The sequence below is a fragment of the Microtus oregoni genome, unplaced genomic scaffold (assembly GCF_018167655.1).
Source record: "Microtus oregoni isolate MIOR12 unplaced genomic scaffold, Mior012 000095F_ref0000231, whole genome shotgun sequence".
In the NCBI taxonomy this organism is placed as follows: domain Eukaryota; kingdom Metazoa; phylum Chordata; class Mammalia; order Rodentia; family Cricetidae; genus Microtus; species Microtus oregoni.
Genome location: NW_024544708.1, coordinates 842,721 through 860,478, shown reverse-complemented (window position 1 = coordinate 860,478; position 17,758 = coordinate 842,721). Strand labels below are relative to the sequence as shown.

At 47.5% G+C, this 17,758-nt stretch overlaps 2 protein-coding genes across 2 annotated transcripts in view; both read left to right on the top strand.

The window, feature by feature from the left end:
* Positions 1 to 7,019, top strand: part of LOC121442781 (laminin subunit alpha-1-like) — a 120,216-nt gene extending 113,197 nt beyond the window's left edge. Inside the window, exons 57-63 of the mRNA XM_041644393.1 lie at positions 917 to 1,029; positions 1,571 to 1,760; positions 2,277 to 2,435; positions 2,945 to 3,098; positions 4,849 to 4,982; positions 6,024 to 6,246; positions 6,801 to 7,019. Of these exons, the coding sequence (XP_041500327.1) occupies positions 917 to 1,029; positions 1,571 to 1,760; positions 2,277 to 2,435; positions 2,945 to 3,098; positions 4,849 to 4,982; positions 6,024 to 6,246; positions 6,801 to 6,961 (1,134 nt within the window). The 3' untranslated portion in view covers positions 6,962 to 7,019. The remainder of the gene's footprint in view (positions 1 to 916; positions 1,030 to 1,570; positions 1,761 to 2,276; positions 2,436 to 2,944; positions 3,099 to 4,848; positions 4,983 to 6,023; positions 6,247 to 6,800) is intronic.
* An 8,644-nt stretch (positions 7,020 to 15,663) lies between these two features.
* LOC121442778 (putative sperm motility kinase W) lies at positions 15,664 to 17,136 on the top strand. Its single transcript, XM_041644389.1, has one exon. It carries the CDS (start codon positions 15,664 to 15,666, stop codon positions 17,134 to 17,136), a length of 1,473 nt encoding a protein of 490 aa, XP_041500323.1.
* The last annotated feature ends 622 nt before the right edge of the window (positions 17,137 to 17,758 follow it).

Here is a 17,758-nt window from a genome sequence, read left to right as displayed (position 1 = left end):
TAAACAGCCAGCAAGGGACTAGGTAATAGTGCTTGTCTGAGGGTACCCTGGGTTCAGCCCTGATGCTCAGCACCCCAAGTGGCTAGCACACCACAAGAGGTTTGGTAGAGTCTCCCTAATCTTCCTTAGTGCTTTAGGGGCAAGTGGGGGGATACAGGAAATAAGCAACTTCTGTGAGCTACCGCGCACTCTTCAGTGTTGGAGGTCAGATTCTGAGTCATTAAGCAAATGCTAGTCGTGACTCTTCATTTTCTCCTCTTGTGACTTCTATCTCCTGGTGCACTTTAATAATTTAGAAGATAGTATGCTTCTCTCAAAAGAGCATCGGCTATGGAGAGCCAAGGAGTTCAGGACAGTTTTCCTAATTGTATGTGTCTACTTTAAGTCACAAAGCTAAGTTTGGGACTCACTTGACTCGGGGTCCTGGATGAGACGCTGTAGGGGCAGCCACCACTGCCAAGGCCCTACCTTATGCTCTTACACTTCTAGCTAGAGTCTGGGGCTCCTTCCAGTCCGGCTCCTCTCTCCTCACCCTGCCCCGTGAGACCTGAGGGCGCCATCGTCTCCCAGGAGTGTCCCAGCCGTGGCTCCCTTTGGGCCACTGCTGTCCTTGGACTGGCCCCATAGTCCCTTGTGCCCAAGGAAGGTTCACAGAGGAACTCCCTTATCTATTTGAGGGAAAGTGAACTTTGGTGATGGTAAAAGATGGAAGGAAGCTCAGACTGCTCTCTGGGGAGAGAGGACATGAAGGCACACGGTTTAAAACAGATCTCGGGATAAGTCAGAAGTCAGAGCACAGTGGCAGCTACTGCTGTTCTGACACAGCGGCTTCTGTGACATTTTCTTTGTGGAAGAACACGCCCGTGTCAGCAGGGTCCTGCTACAGTGGCTGAGGGTCCTCATCCGCCTCTTACAGGAACTCTGCACAGTGGACCCGGCTCCAGGGTTTGTTCCAAGCGCTCACCAGTTTGGCCACACAGAAAACAGCCACTTAGTGTTGCCTTTGAATCAGTCCGATGTCCGAAAGAGGTATGCTTTTTCCTGAGGTCCCTCTGAGATTTTTGTTGTTAGACGATGAGGCAAGTGTGGTGTTGACTTCTGAAACGTGCTCGTACCAGACAGGTTCAGTGCCCACAAGGACCCAGGCAAGGGTCCCATCTGTCAACTCCCATCAGGCTCCCTTGGTCACATACTCTGTATTGTCATAAAGCAAATGAAGGCTTTCCTCTTGGCCTGTGGGGGAGTCTTGCCCATTTCTGACACTCGGGGCTTAACTGAATTATAATCTTTTCAGAGTTCAGTCCACTCTAACAGCTTAGTACAGCCACCCGTGGGCCTCTCAGTGATACAGGACAACTGTGACATGGTCTAGCCTTCCTTTCAGACTTAAGGGACTCCCCGTTGACTGTCATAGAACTGTTCCCATCAGAGTGGCCCTCTGTGCCATGAATGGGCACACAAGTGAATGAACACTCTCTTGAGAAGCTAAATACACATGCTGAAGCAGCAGTGGGTAACACAGGAAGCTGACCTTCCTGATCCCTGGCACTGACTTCCTGTTCTTGCTCAGGCTCCAGGTTCAGCTGAACATTCGGACATTTGCCTCCAGTGGCCTTATTTATTACATGGCAAATCAGAACCAAATGGACTATGCCACACTCCAGCTCCACGAGGGCCGCCTCCACTTCATGTTTGACCTTGGCAAGGGCCGAACCAAGGTCTCCCATCCTACACTGCTCAGTGATGGCAAATGGCACACGGTAAGTTCTCGGGAGGCCCTGTCTCCTGTCCCAAATTTTCTCCCTCCATCTCTGGTACTGATTGCATTTTCTTGGAGGGAAGCTATGCATTTTGATTCCGCGTTGGCCTTATGTTTGACATCACCTCCAAGTGATGTAAGCATCTTGTCAGTAGGGCCCTTTTTTGCTTCCTGAATCCTTCCAGGCACTTGTTCTGAACACTCACTAAGCACTCAGCAGCTGGTTTCGGAATGAATTGAAGGTCTCAAAAATGTGTTTGACTTGACAGGAAGCTAGTAAGGCCCAGCTGTGGCCTGAAAAGACCGAGCCGCTCACTGTGGTGTCTGCTGGTAACCAGGGTTCTGGAGGTTGGCTGTAGTCTTCCCGTTTCTCATAAGCGTCAGCCACATCCTCAGTTCTGGCTGTGCCACAGGCCGAGCCCTCCACAAAACCTGGGCTCTTAAAGATCTAAGAAACACAGACTGTTAAAGTTTTCTCAAATAGTTTACAAGTTCCAGATGTTTTCATCTCGTGCAGGTCAAGACGGAGTACGTTAAAAGAAAGGGCTTCCTGACTGTTGATGGCCAAGAGTCCCCGACTGTGACTGTGGTGGGCAATGCAACGACACTGGATGTGGAAGGGAAGCTGTACCTTGGAGGCCTTCCTGTCCACTACAGGGCCAGGAACATTGGGAACGTAAGCAGCGGCCACCTTGCTGGGGTTGTGTTTTCGTACAAGGCCATCATTCTCTGATGCTTCTGTTTAAGTTATTCTGCCTGAACCTGGGGCTCACTGGAAGGTGCAGACCCTTCAGCGCATGTGCATAGGTCATGTGCTGGGCTTACCCTCAGAGCCATCCTTCCAGCTTTTTCTGCCTTCCAGATAATGAACTTCTCCTTTTCTGAAGACATGCAGTCCCAAAGCAACTCGGGAAAAGTCCAGGCAATTGTATGGTATTTTAGTGAGAAAAGCAGTCTAGATTCCAGGAGTATTTTAGGAAAAAGAGAGAACACACTTCCACTACATTATGACCAAAGTACTGGAGTGAGGGGAGAAAGCGAAACATTCACGTGAGGGATTGCCACAATTACGCTTTAAAAACCAAGATGGAGTAATGTGCGTTATTAAGACAGTTTCAGTGAAGTACAGGAGAAAGATGCCCTGTGTCATCATCGCCACCTCCTCTCCTGTCTCTCTTGGTTTAGACGACCCACAGCATCCCTGCCTGCATTGGGGAAGTGACAGTAAACAGCAAACAGCTGGATAAAGACAGCCCCACGTCTGCCTTTGCAGTGGACAGGTGCTATGCATTGGCCCAAGAAGGAACTTTCTTTGAAGGAAGTGGATATGCAGCTCTTGGTACGTGCTCTTAACAGTCTGGAAGGGATGCCCTGGGTTTAATGACGTCTAGAAGGAGCACCCTGGGTTTAGTGTGTACTCTAAGCTGACGTCTGGAAGGAGCACCCTGGGTTTAGTGTGTACTCTAAGCTGATGTCTGGAAGGAGCACCCTGGGTTTAGTGTGTACTCTCAGCTGACGTCTGGAAGGAGCACCCTGGGTTTAGTGTGTACTCTAAGCTGACGTCTGGAAGGAGCACCCTGGGTTTAGTGTGTACTCTAAGCTGATGTCTGGAAGGAGCACCCTAGGTTTAGTGTGTACTCTCAGCTGATGTCTGGAAGGAGCACCTTGGTTTAGTGTGTACTCTAAGCTGACATCTAGAAGGAGCGTCCTGGGTTTAGTGTGTACTCTAAGCTGATGTCTGGAAGGAGCACCCTAGGTTTAGTGTGTACTCTCAGCTGACGTCTGGAAGGAGCACCCTAGGTTTAGTGTGTACTCTAAGCTGATGTCTTGAAGGAGCACCTGGGTTTAGTGTGTACTCTAAGCTGACATCTAGAAGGAGCGTCTTGGGTTTAGTGTGTACTCTAAGCTGATGTGGATCCAGGAAACACTGAGAGGCTAGGACTCAGCTGGAAAGACTGCCTAAGACCGTGTTTCTTCCATTCAGTGCTCTGATCTCTTTCTAGTGTTTTTCCTGTTTGTGCAGAAGCCTGCACCAGTCTTGTGCCCTGCAGGAGGCCTAACGAGGCCTTCTCCCTGCAGATCTGGACAGTCACGAGCTCCTGGCTTCATCTGCACCTTCCCCAGGTTTATGTAGGGCATGTTCCCTGTCCAAGTTAATAAAGACCTTTGAATTAGAAAGCAGGTGTGTCAGCTGAGCGGTGGCGCACACCTTTAATCCCAGCACTCAGGAGGCAGAGGCAGAACTCTGTGAGTTCGAGGCCAGCCTGGTCTACAGAGTTAGTTCCAGGAGAGCCGTGTCTACACATAGAGAAGCCGTATCTTGAGAAACAAACAAAAAAAGCAGGCGTGTGCATCTGTAATTCCAACATATGCCAGTAGGACATTTATTCTGTCTAGGCTATGATAGCATCACCTTTCCCTTTTTATTCAGCCCCAGGCATGTGACAAATGACTTCTATTGTCAACCCCAGGCATGGTGACAAATGCCTTCTATTGTCAACCCCAGGCATGGTGACAAATGCCTTCTATTAACAATATCCAACTCTTTTTGTCCCTTGAATTAAAGAATAAAATTATTCAATTCCCACTTTGAAAACACCTACTGTAGAGGCTGATTCAAACCAGTAAATGATGCTATCCAAGGTACATACAAATTAAGAAGCTAAAGTCTAAGGGGGATAAATCTACAACACATGGAAAGATCACCAGACTGAAGGCACGAGATGTCCCCAGGGCTGCAGATGACGGAAGTCCCTGCCGGTGCTTGCTCTGGTTTGTGACTGGACACCCTCTTCAATGGCAGTGTACCAATGTACCAATGGTTGTGTACATCCGTGATCTCAGCACTCAGGACGCAGAGTCAGGACAGCTTGACTACATAGCAAGACTCCATTAAAACAAACAGAAGCAGGGAAAAAAAAGCAATGCTTCTTCTTACTGGGGAATGGAGGAGCTGAGACCCAGAGGATGGGGTGGGAGTGTAGCATGATCTTGAACTTGGCCAATACCATGAATGCTTAGCCAGCCAAAGGCAGCCTGGAAAGTCCATCTTGTGGGTTCTCTCAGTAACAGTGTGCCGTGTTTTTCAGTCAAGGAAGGCTACAGAGTGCGATTAGATTTAAACATCACCCTGGAGTTCCGCACCTCCTCTAAGAATGGTGTCCTTCTGGGAATCAGCAGTGCCAAAGTGGATGCCATTGGCCTAGAGATTGTAGACGGCAAGGTAGGTGCCCTACCTCCATGCCATAGCTGTTCCTGGTGTTCATTCTCCCTTTCCTCCCCTTTGGGGCCACATGAACATGCGGAGGGGAGTTGGGGTCCCCTCTCTTTCTGTGGGGTGTTAGTTGGGGCCCCTGAAGTTGGTCCTCAGGGGCCCATATACGTTTGACTGTTGGCACAAATGGCCTGAGGTCTCAGTGCTGCCACTGGGTGGTGACACCTCCTAGACCATGTACACTTCAACCCTTGGGGACTAGACTTCCCAAGTGTCTTCGCCAGGGCTGCATCTTCAGCTGGAGCTACCATCCATCCCACTATCTGGCACATGAGAGAAATGGGCATGTATACCGTGCCACACTTAAGCCACAGAAACTATGGACATTGGCGTCTTGGGTTTCCCTCTCCTGGTGAGCTCTGACACCAGTTTTATTATAAGATGCTTCAGTGTTCCCTTTGGAAGGCAACGAAGATGGTGTCCCTCAAATTCACATGCTAAAGCCCTACCTACTCTCACCTCTCAGGATGTGATCTTGTTTAGACTTTAAGGAGGTAATTAGGAGCTAGCGAGATGGCTTCCTGGGCATAAATGCCAGGTGCCAATTCTAACAACCTCAGTTCAACCCCCAGAATCCACAGGATGGTAGGAAAGAACCAATTCCAGCAAGTTGGTCTGTGGTTTCTGCATGTGCTCATGCATGGGCACACAGATACACACAATAAATAAATGTGAATGAAAGGATAACTCGATTAAAGTGAGGTCACTGATGTGAGCTCTGAGCCAATCTGACTGTGTCCACGTAAGTAGGAGGCACCAGAGCACACAGAGAAGTCCAGTGGAACAGAAGTCTCCTTGCAGGCTCCCATGAACCTACTTGCTTGTTTTTAGCATTTCATTTCCAGGTTCTTGGCCCTTAGATTTCCCACAGTGGGAACAATTCATCAATGCTCTGTGCTCCATGGCTTCTTGGTCTTCTGGTTGAGATCTAGTGCAAAGAAGACGGTGGTCTTGAACAGAAAACCTCACCCAAGTGTTTGCTTTCTTCAGGTCTTATTTCACGTCAACAATGGCGCTGGTAGGATAACAGCCACATACGAGCCCAGAGCCTCCAGAACTCTCTGTGACGGGAAATGGCACATGCTCCAAGCCCAGAAAAGCAAACACCGCATTGCCCTGACTGTGGATGGGAATCCTGTTAGGGCTGAAAGTCCTCACACCCATTCCACCTCGGCCGACACTAATGATCCCATTTATGTGGGCGGCTATCCTGGTATGTATGACTCCAGTCTCTTTACCTTATGGGAAGCCCAGTCCCAGGAAGGTAGAACCTCAGAGGAATACAGGCTAGGGATAGAGAGATACACGGTTCAGTGACAAGTCTCACCGTTTTAGAAAAGCTGTTTGGAATATCATACCTAAACATTCTTGGGGAATTTAGCATAACCCTCACACACACATTTCTCATTGAGAACATTGGTTCTGATGGCAAGCAGGTGGGATGATCGTACTTCTTCCCTAGATGGTTCCAAGGTCACAGGGTTAGGCAGGCTTCACCCTCTTGCACCAATTTTGCATTTTGAATTGAGCATTTAAGATGTCCCGAGAAATTACTGCAAATCCTTAACGCCTGTTGCATGATTTTTCAAGTCGCGGCTATGTCTTCAAGTGTTAACAGTTCCGAGGAATTCTGCCATCCGCTAAAGCCACGTGTGTGGGAAATAGCCTAGTTTGATAGAAGATCCACTTAGATAATTTTTTGTTCCTAATGTACAACTTACCCTATCAACAAAATTGAGCAAGGCTTATGTCTTGTTTTCTCAACAGCCCACGTCAAGCAGAACTGTCTGACCAGCCAGACCTCGTTCCGGGGCTGTGTGAGGAATCTGAAGCTGAGCAGGGGAACACAAGTGCAGGCCTTGGACTTGAGCAGGGCCTTTGACATACAAGGAGTCTTCCCTCATTCCTGCCCTGGGCCTGAGTCCTGAACTGCTGCCAGAACCCTCCTTTGGGATCATTGCTAACATGCTGAGGAGAAACAAGTTGGTGAACTCAAGTGTCTTCTCTTCAGGTTTCCTTTCCAACTCAGGTTATGTTTCCAGAGAAAAATGCTGTATTTATGTTGAACTAAAGCCACATGTACAACAGATACCTCTATTAAATAGTCCAAAATGTCAGTTGAATTCATGGTCTCCTTTTTCAGGTTGTCCAAATGGATCTTTGTGGACATGGTGCATTCTGCTGAAGACTTGACAGTGTTCCCTGGGGGGTGGCAGATCACAGTATTAGATTAGAGCAGAATATGGATAGTTTCATTTCTTCTCTCTTTGCTTTTAACCTTCATACATTGTACTCACTGGGTAGCAATTAGGACACAGTCTAGTTGGTTTCCTACCAAAACAGAAACATTGTCAAGGCCTCTCGGTAGGATCCAGAGTCTGAGACATGTGATGGCCCACGGTTGGGATAGAACTTAATGCCTCTCCTCACATGCAGCCAGGGAAAGAAGATCAAGTTTTCAAAGAGAGTGAAATCAATAAGTGCCATCCTCAGGAAAGAATTTATCAGACAAAACTTTCACTCCTTTATGATTAGTCACATACATCTTTACATGGCCCAGTCTGGCCTTGAGCACACTTCCCGAGTCAGCTTCTCACATCTGATTCTCAAAGTTTGCCTCCATGCCCAGCTCAAGGACTTTAAAGTAGCTATTATTTCATCTCAGCAATATGAGGACAAGGAAATATTTGCGTGTTTTGGTGTATGAAGTGGCAGAAATTTTAACAAAAAATTGGGAAATATGAGAGAGATTGAAATGGAAGTTATTTATGTTATTTTTTATTATTATTCTTTTACTTTTTAGGCCAGGGTCTACTATATAGCCCTAGATGTCCTAGAACTCACTATGTAGAGCAATCTGGGATCCAACTCAGAGATCCTCCCACCTCTGCTTCATGAATACTGTGAGTAAAGGTCTGTGCCATCATTCCTGGACAAAAACAAACATCTAATAATTCAAGAGTCATATTTAAACATAGTAAAGATAAATGTTGCAAACCCATAGGTAACAGTTTGCTAAGCACTGAGAAGATGGCATCACTCCTTTGATTTGGAAGAGCCAACTGTGTCTACTCTCAATATTTCTCTTCTTTTTATTTATTCTTTGTGTCTTTCACATCATGCATCTCCATTCCATTCATTTCCCCATCCCTTCATATCCACCCTCTGCCCTTACAACCTCCTCCTCCCCAGAATAAAATAATATAAAATTTAGGAGAAAAAAGAAAAGAGAAGGAAAAGAATCAATTTAGTCACAGAAGCTATAATGTGATGTTGTAGGAGGCCACTTGTTTGTTTCTGTCTGCTCAGTCCCAAAATAACCACACAGAAACCATATTGAAATAATGAATATTATTGAATAATTGGAAATCAGTACTGTTTGGCCAATAGCTTAAGCATATTTCTGACTAGCTCATATCTTAAATTAATTCATCTCCATTAATCTATGTATTGCCCCAACGCTGTGGCTTACCAGGTAATGTCTGGCATGTCTGTTTCCTAAGGGGCTTCATAGCTTTTCCCTGACTCCTCCTTCTTTCTCCCAGCATTCAGTTTAGTATTCCCTGCCTAATTCCACTCTGCCCTATCAACAGGCCAAGGCAGTTTTCTTTATTCATTAACCAATAAAAGCAACACATATATAGGACCTCCCACACCAATGTGATGTAGTGAGCGATGCAGTAGACCCTTTTATTCATATATTTTCACTTGCAAGTGTTCATTGCAAAGAGTCATTGGTCTGGTTCAAGGCCTCTGGTTTCTGCTACACTCTTGATGCTGGGCTGGCCATCACTGGAACTCCTCATTGTTAATCCTGCTGTTCTGTGTTGTGGAAATCCTGTAGCTTTGGATCTGCAGGACCCATTCCTTCACGCGCTCCAACAGATCCCAGATAGGGTAGATGATGGCATGGGCCTGGGTAGTTGAGGATTCCCCTAAACAACAACCAAGGCAATTCTGAGGGACAGAGATGGTCTCGTTGTCCTGACTGGAACTGGAGGGGCATAGGACATGTGGCTACCTTCTGACAAATCTGCAGAGTCCTTCCCTCAGGCTCCTCAGATGTGGAAGACTGAGGATTGGAATAATGATGAAGTATATAGTAAGCAAGCAGTGTCCTTTGACAGCATGCCCCTGGAATACCACTGTGGAGAAGCCTCTGGCACAGCAAATGTCTCCTCTAGACTGGGCATGCAGGGCACACAGGGATTGGGTATCCGGCTCGTCCTCCCCATGTTGGCCTCAACACTGTGATGTCAGGCCTCACAGAACTCAGTACATTCTGTCTAGGTGAACTGTATGGTGACATTGAATTGGTCACTTTGTGCTTTGAGCATTTGTCACTTTGCCAGGCACTGGATCTGTAAGCAGAGTCTTCCAATCTGGACAACTGTTCCCAGTGGACAACAGCTCCACATCCCCCATCCCAGTACTGATCACAGTCTTGCTGCCTACTCCAGCCATCCTCTTCAGAGATGGGTGTCCAGGCTGGCACTAGTGCGCTTGAGCTCAGTGGCCAGCATCCTACAGTTTGTCACTTCATGTTCCTACAAGTGGTGGCCTGGCCTGGGGCAGATTCTCACGGCACAACTAATAGTCAATACTGGTCCCATCAAGGCTGAATACCACCTGAAGGGCAGCACCAGGGCTTGCTGCTATAATAGCATGTCCCCATGTCTTTCTCTACACATATGTGTCAGCCGGTATGTCTTTTTGTTGGAATCTTGTGATTTGAAAGGTGTCATTGAGATTCAGCAACCATCCTGTCTACATCCTAGCTCTTTATTCAATTGTGGGTATTTTTTAATGGAGTATTATATATCCGTTAAAGTTCTTTTCCACACCCATTTAGAAAAATAATGGCCTTCATTAAGGTTATGTATCGGTGTACATGCTTTTGCACGCACCATTTTCTTTCCTTTTCTGCCTGTTCTGGTCACTCCTCCTGACCCCTTTGTGTGGGTTTCCTTCCATCCTCAAATATTTCCTCAGCCTGAATTTACATCTTATGTATTTCATACTATGCCTCCTGTGTCTTGTCCACAAGAGTTCTTCTCTTCTCCTCTCACACTGGCCCACTCTTGCTTTCATGTCCCAAGCCTAGCCACATCCACACAAACACATGTGCTCACAGTCAAACACAAAGGCTCACTCAGTCATGCTCACACACACGCGCGTAGACACGTACACACACACACACACACACACACTCACACACTCACCCAGAAAGACATGGAATACAGAAACAAGCATCTTGCTTCAGCTTATTACAGAAAATCGGACACTTGTCTCTGAGCCTGGTTTATTTAGTTCACTTTAGCACAGTGATCTCAGGTAGACCTATTCCTGCTTATCTCATTTTCCTCTGCAGTTACCCATGTCCCAATGTTCCAGATTTCTTGTCCCCGTTCATGTGTTGGCGAACATCTTGGCTGTTCCTTTTTTGAGCTATTGTGAACCTGGCTATGTAAGCATCCCTGTCGTCCATTGATGGGTTAGACAGCAATCCTAGTTTAGTTTCTCTGAGGAACTCAGTGCTGGCAGTCAAGGAGGCTGCCCCTAGGTTCAGTTCCCACTAGCAGTGTGTAAGCATCCATGTTCTCCACACCTTGCCCGGCACGGCACCTGTTGGCCTTGCTTTCCTAGGTACTAGCCATTGTAACCAGGGTGAGAGGTGACTTCCAAACACTTTTTATCCCCTATCATGGATAATGAGTATGGTGAACACTTGTTCGAGTTTGTCTTTCTTCCTCTGAGGACCATCTCCTCAGTTCACTGTCCTGTTCATGGATTGGATGAAGTGGTTTCTGCTGTGTCATTTACAGCTTTCCATGTGTTAGAAGTGTCAATCAGATCTAGAGCTGATGACTTTCTGTTTTTTTTGCCTGTTCTGCAGGTGTCCCTTTACAGTGGCCACTTTCCCTTTGTTTGTTTTCAGTTTCACATAAGCCCGCTTGTGAATTCCTGACACTATTTCCTAGATTATGTGGTAAAGTGTGCTCTGATTTCCTGTAGCACTTCAGGTCTTAACTTTGTGGCTTTGATGCATTCAGAACGATCCAGATGTGGGGTCATGAGGAGTTCACTCTCTTACATGCTGATTTTCCGTTTTCCCTACAACATTTTTTGAGAAAGCTGTTCCTTTACCTATAGTTTTCCTTCATCAACTAGATATATTCAGGTGAGTCGTGACATGTGGACTTATTTTCAGTCCTCCATTTGATTCCAGTGACAAGTCTTGTTTCTGTAGATGTGTGGTATTGGCATAGTTCCAGCACCATGTTTTTTCTTCCTCCTCTTCGTCTTCCTTCTTTCTTCACTCTACACCTCTTCCTCTGCTCCTCTTCATCTCTTTCTTTTTTTTTTTTTTTTTTTTGAGGCAGGGTCTAAATGTGTAGCTCTGACTGTCAAGAAACTCACATTGGAGACCAGGCTGTCCTCACACTCAAGGGTGTGCCGCCTGCTCTGCCTCTCAAGTGCTGGGATGAGTGGCACACATTTCCTCTCCGTCGTTAGGCTTATTTGTAGTATTTCCTCTGAAGAGATTTTGTGTAGGATTGGATTTCCTGGTTGCTTTCTCAACAAATCTAAAATCGGTTTGTAGAATCAAAATGGTATTCGGATTAGACATATAAATACATTCTATAATGATAAAAATGTAAACACTGCATTATGCCAGAAATGGAATAATTTCTGCAGTAGCTTTGGCCTGAGGATTTTTCTTGGATCTGTTGAAAATTGGCATTGTGTCCATTCAGGTTTAATAATGTACTACTTGGGACATGGCCATCTGCCAGACTAGCATCCTTGAAACAGCAAGAGTGGCCCAGATGTAGGGTTATGTGAATGGTGATGGAAAGTGACTGTAAATGCTATATATGTTCTATCACAGTTTATTAATGATGACTAAACATATGACCTCAGACACACAAGACAAAGTTAAATACATGTCTAGGGACCAAAATGATATGATCTATGTTTTAGAACTCTCAACTGAGTTGTATATAAATAAATAAGTTAGATATACATAAAAAGCACCCTGATTTCTAGCCAATCAGGCTTCGAGATTTTCCAACCATCAATGGTCTGATTCAATTCTTACATCGCCTTTTCCTTGTCTGTTCTCTGAAACCCGTCAATTGCTTGGGTTGGCCCCTGGCAGTTGTCTTTATTGTGGGAAACCAGAGGGAGGGCTCTAGGATGCTCTCAGTCTCCTTGTTCATCTACCAGGTCCATAGATGCCTGGACTCCATTGAGTGGACACACATACAAAACACATGTATGTACATCCAAACACACACACACACACACACACACACACACACACACCTAAACCCTTGAGCCTAATCTCCAGTGTCTTGGAGAAACCAGCCTCTGTCTACCAATCCTATTCCTGATGCTTCCCCGGGACACATACAGGGGGCGCTGTGACTGTCCTCATTGAATAGGCTGGCATTCTAGGACATCTTTCCGCCTCTGCTGAGCTCTGCAGTCTGTCCCAGGGCCATGACCAAGAGCTAGGACTAATGGGCTTTTCTCTACTCCTGTGATGTCAGAAGGGTCATGATTCTCAGGACTGCGTCCATGGCAGGAAGGAAATAGCTCCATTAAGAGGATTTCCTTGCTTTTGAGTCTTCTGGCATTCCTAGTATTGAGTCTTCCTCCTCTCTAAAATGATCATGCTGCATGCTTAGTATCTCATTATTATATATTTGAGGGCCAAATGAGAAAAGCACTAACCAGCTGTAGTGGGCCAGTTGCCTCCGTTTAGGGCATTGGAGAACCGCAAGCTCATGCGCAGACAATCGCACACAGACACAGCAGTCTAGGAGGCAATTCATCTCAAGATGTGAGCACCTTCCTTTGTCCACCTCAAGTGTAGATCTATGTAAGGGTCTGCAGCAGACTTGCCTCCTGGTCAGTACAAGGAGAGGGAGGGAAAATCGGTAGAAATGTGTGTGGTCTCAAAGGGTGAGGTTCTGTCCACAGTTAGGGAGGCTTTGGTGATCCCTTTGTGACTTGGAAAAGGGAAAGGAAGAAGGACGAGAGCACATCTCCAGCTTTGATGGGGACATCTGGGACTTACTTTTCTTCTTGCTATGAGAAGACACCTAAGAAAAGCAACCCAAGAAGGAGGGTATGCTCTGGCTCAGACTTTGTTGCCACAGTACATCATGGTGGGGAAAGCAGGTCAAAGGAGAGAGAGCAACTGGTCACAGTGTGTGTCCACAGGAGTCCCTGTCAGCTGACTGCTGAGGTTCCGGTGAGAGCAACTGGTCACAATGTGTGTCCACAGGAGTCCCTGTCAGCTGACTGCTGAGGTTCCGGTGAGAGCAACTGGTCACACACTGAGTCACAGTCAGGAGTCCCAGACAGCTGACTGTTGAGGTTCCAATAGTTTTCTCAGATTTTCACAACTGGTCACACTATGTCCACAGTCAGGAGTCCCAGACAGCTGACTGCTGAGGTTCCAGTGACAACAACTGGTCACAGTCAGGAGTTCCAGACAGCTGTCTGCTGAGGTTCCAGGAGTTTTCTCGGATTTTCACTGCTGGCGATGCAGCCTGAAGAACTGTTCCACACATAATCTTCAGGGCGGGTCTTACTAACTCAGAGACACTTCTTTCAGAAACACCCTCAGATATGTGCCCCAGATATCTGCCTCTTAAGCAAACCTAGAGCCTGTCATAGTACCCAGAGCAGGTTCAGGTCTGGGAATCCAAGGTACACTTAAAGGGAAGAAAAAAATTTCACAAAAATCACTTCAGGCCAAGAAACAGGAGGGCTTAACAAGGGGAGGGGAGGGCACAGAAGGATGATCTGGAAAAAAACTGTGGACTCAAGCTGAGTGAGCTCCTGCCCGGGAAGATGTTGCTGACAGACACACTGTGGACTCAAGCTGAGTGAGCTCCTGCCCGGGAAGATGTTGCTGACAGACACACTGTGGACTCAAGCTGAGTGAGCTCCTGACCGGGAAGATGTTGCTGACAGACACACTGTGGATGATAAATACATCTTGATCCTGGAGCCACCAACTCAATAGTCCCTGCCACTTCTCAGTATGCAGAGCAGGAAGGAAGAAGTCTCTGACAGAGAGGGCAGGAGTACTGGTTGGCTCTGCCAACTTCACACAAATGAGTCACAGGGGAGGGGAAACTCAATAAGAAATTGGCTCCATCACTTCATCCTGTGATCATTCCGTGGACCACTTCCTTCATCACTGATGACGCTCTAGCTCTACCAGCCCACTGTGGGGGGGAGGGGCAGCCCTGGGCAGTGGTCCTGTTTCATATGAGAAAGCAAGCTGAGCAAGCTAACTTTACCCCAGGGCTCTTGCCTCTGCTCCTGCTTGAGTCCTTACCCTGACTTTCCTCGGTGATGGGCTTTGATTGGGATATACAAGCTAAATAAACCCCTTCCTCCCTAAGATGCTGTTGGTCATGGTGTGGGACAACAAGCACATGAATGCTGGCCCCACTGCCATGGAGTGCCCTAGTCCCTTCCTTCAGGAGGAGGAGGTGTGCTCACGATTGGGAAGATGAGTCGGAACAGAGTAGACGTTTTACTTTGGTCTCTCAGTTCCCACCACTCCTTATGAACTAGTTTATGTTTGTCTCAAAGACAGCAAGAGATTAAAATCTGGTTCAGAGGCAAGATCCAAAATAGAGACTCTCAGGAACTATGAGACAGGATTGACTGGAGATGGCTCGAGAAGCAGATGAGAGGGGGCAATCGTGCTCTAGAAGCTGCCCTGATCGTCCCTGGTCACTGGTCAGAAGGCCAATCAACACTCAGGATCACAAGAGAGAAATCAGATCTCCTATCTATAAGGAGCTGAGTCACCACAGTGGTTGCCCAGGACGCCATGAGGTGAACAGGCACAATAACAGCCTAGAGTCCTCTTCTTCCAACTACCACTGCTTCCTAAAGAAGAAAGCAACTTCAAGCCCAAGAGACCCCAGGGGGCTCCCTTCTACTTTCTGGGCATTCACACTTAAAGTGCCCTGTTCCATCACACCAGAAGCAAGCCCCTGGACCAGGACCGGGACTAACAGGTTCAGGATAGAGAGTGACCAAGAGCTCCCCATACCCATGCCCTTTATTCCCCTGGCCCCAAGAATGGAAGACTGTAAACATGGCTTTGACAGAATCTCCTAAGGACTTTGTCTCTTTGTAGGATACCTGTTCAAACTGTATCCCATCCTTAAAGGGCCAGACACAGTTTGAGGTCCTTAGGATACAGCTATAAAGGTCACTGCCACTGTGCTGGCTGGAATCTCTCAACGAGTAAGCATCAGTCTCTTTGATCCACTGAAGCCGAAGCTGGGGGACGCTAGTTGCCTTTTCCTAAGTAGGGGAAAGCTGCCTGTGGTCAGACAGGGAGACAGTCACTGCAGGCTACAGCCTGCTGCTATTGGTCCATTTCTTGCTCTGACCTCACAAACAGTCACTGAGATGGAAGAATGAGAGGCCTGCATAGAAGGCTGTAGCCTGGGCTGCATTTCTGTCCAGAGACCAGGGAGCTGGTTCTGTGACCTGTGGGACTCCTTCATTCGTGTCTTAATTGGAGCTGTCTATTTGATCTCCGGCACAACCTTTCTGGACAGGAGGCCAGTAAACACCAAGCCTCATGCCCTGCTTCCCCCAAAAGGGGAGCCTAAACAAGCAGTACAAAATACTGTACACCATCGGCCAGGGTGGATTTGGCTGTGTACAACTGGCCCTCCATCGCCTCACAGGCATGCCCGTCGCAATTAAAGTTGTAGAAAATGTGACGAAACACCTGCGCCTCGTTCTATCAGAGATAGCAGTACTGGAAACCATGCGACATCCACACATCATCCGCCTCTTCCAGGTTTTAACGACCACAAAATACTGCTATATAATAACAGAGTATGTGCCGGGAGGCAATCTGTACCAACTGGTTAAGGAAGAAGGCAGGCTGCCGGAGGAACAGGCACAGGTAATATTTGGGCAGCTAGTGTCAGCCCTAAGGTGCTGCCATGACCATGACATCGTCCACCGAGACCTGAAGCCCCCAAACATCCTGCTAGATGCACAGAGAAATGTCAAGCTGGGAGACTTTGGCCTTGCTACCAGGTGCAGAGCTGGCACTGTGCTGTATGGGCGCTGTGGAACCAAGAGTTGTAATGCCCCAGAAATGGTTCTGAGGGAGGGCTACGATGGGAAGAAGGCAGACGTGTGGAGTCTGGGTGTGCTGCTGTACTTTATGACAACTGGGCACCACCCCTTCAGAGGAAGCACCCTGGAAGAGACCGAGAAAAAGATCACTATTGGCATGTATAACATCCCAGCTCACATCTCTGGGCAACTTGAAAATCTCATTCACCAAATCTTAACAGTTGCCCCAGAGAGGAGGCCCTCCACTGAAGATATTCAGCACCATCCATGGGTCAAGAACCCTGAAGAAAACATCTTTAGTGACCCCTACCCAGATCCTAAAATTGTTGACAAGCTGTTTGACCATGGGTTTGCTGCCAATGAGATCTTTGACTCACTGCAGAAGCGGAAATACGATGAGATAATGGGGACATACCTGTTACTACAAGAACAGGAACACCAGGGGCTTGACTCCACCTCCTCATTCACTACGGCAGACCCTGGCCCTGCACCTCCACCATCTCCAGTCTCTTCTTTAACATCTGGTCGTTACCTAAAAAGAAGAGCCAGTGAGCCCACCTTTGGCCTTTTCCACACACAACCTTCACAACAGCACCTGCCTGATGTCCTGACACTATCAGGGCAGAAGATAAACCAGAGTGCCTCCATGCCTCTATGGTGTTCCCAGAAGAAAAGCCCCACTTCGAGCCATGCCCCACCGACCAAGGCCGCATTTGCCCCATGTGTCTACCGCAGCAGGGTAGAAGAAGAAATGCCCCTGCCACCTGGACCTGACTCTAACATGGAAAAATCATGCCTCCCTCAGAACATCGAGTGCTTCAGCGGACTGTGCAGGAGAATCAGAGTTTGCCTGTCAAGATTGTGTTACTTCCCACGAGCTTCAAATCCACAAACCAGGCGTGTGTTCAACACCAAAGTGGCTCCTCTGGAAGAGTCAGGAGGCAGACGCAGTGAGGAATAGAGTGAGTACGTAAGAGATGATGCATGTGTTAGAGTCAGGAGGCAGACGCAGTGAGGAGTAGGGAAGTACGTAAGAGATGATGCATGCGTGTTAGAGTCAGGAGGCAGACGCAGTGAGGAGTAGGGAAGTACGTAAGAGATGATGCATGCGTGTTAGAGTCAGGAGGCAGACGCAGTGAGGAGTAGAGTGAGTACGTAAGAGATGATGCATGTGTTAGAGTCAGGAGGCAGACGCAGTGAGGAGTAGGGAAGTACGTAAGAGATGATGCATGTGTTAGAGTCAGGAGGCAGACGCAGTGAGGAGTAGAGTGAGTACGTAGAGATGATGCATGCGTGTTAGAGTCAGGAGGCAGACGCAGTGAGGAGTAGGGTGAGTACGTAAGAGATGATGCATGTGTGTTAGAGTCAGGAGGCAGATGCAGTGAGGAGTAGGGTGAGTACGTAAGAGATGATGCATGCGTGTTAGAGTCAGGAGGCAGACGCAGTGAGGAGTAGGCGAGTACGTAAGAGATGATGCATGCGTGTTAGAGTCAGGAGGCAGACACAGTGAGGAGTAGGGAAGGACGTAAGAGATGATGCATGTGTTAGAGTCAGGAGGCAGACGCAGTGAGGAATAGAGTGAG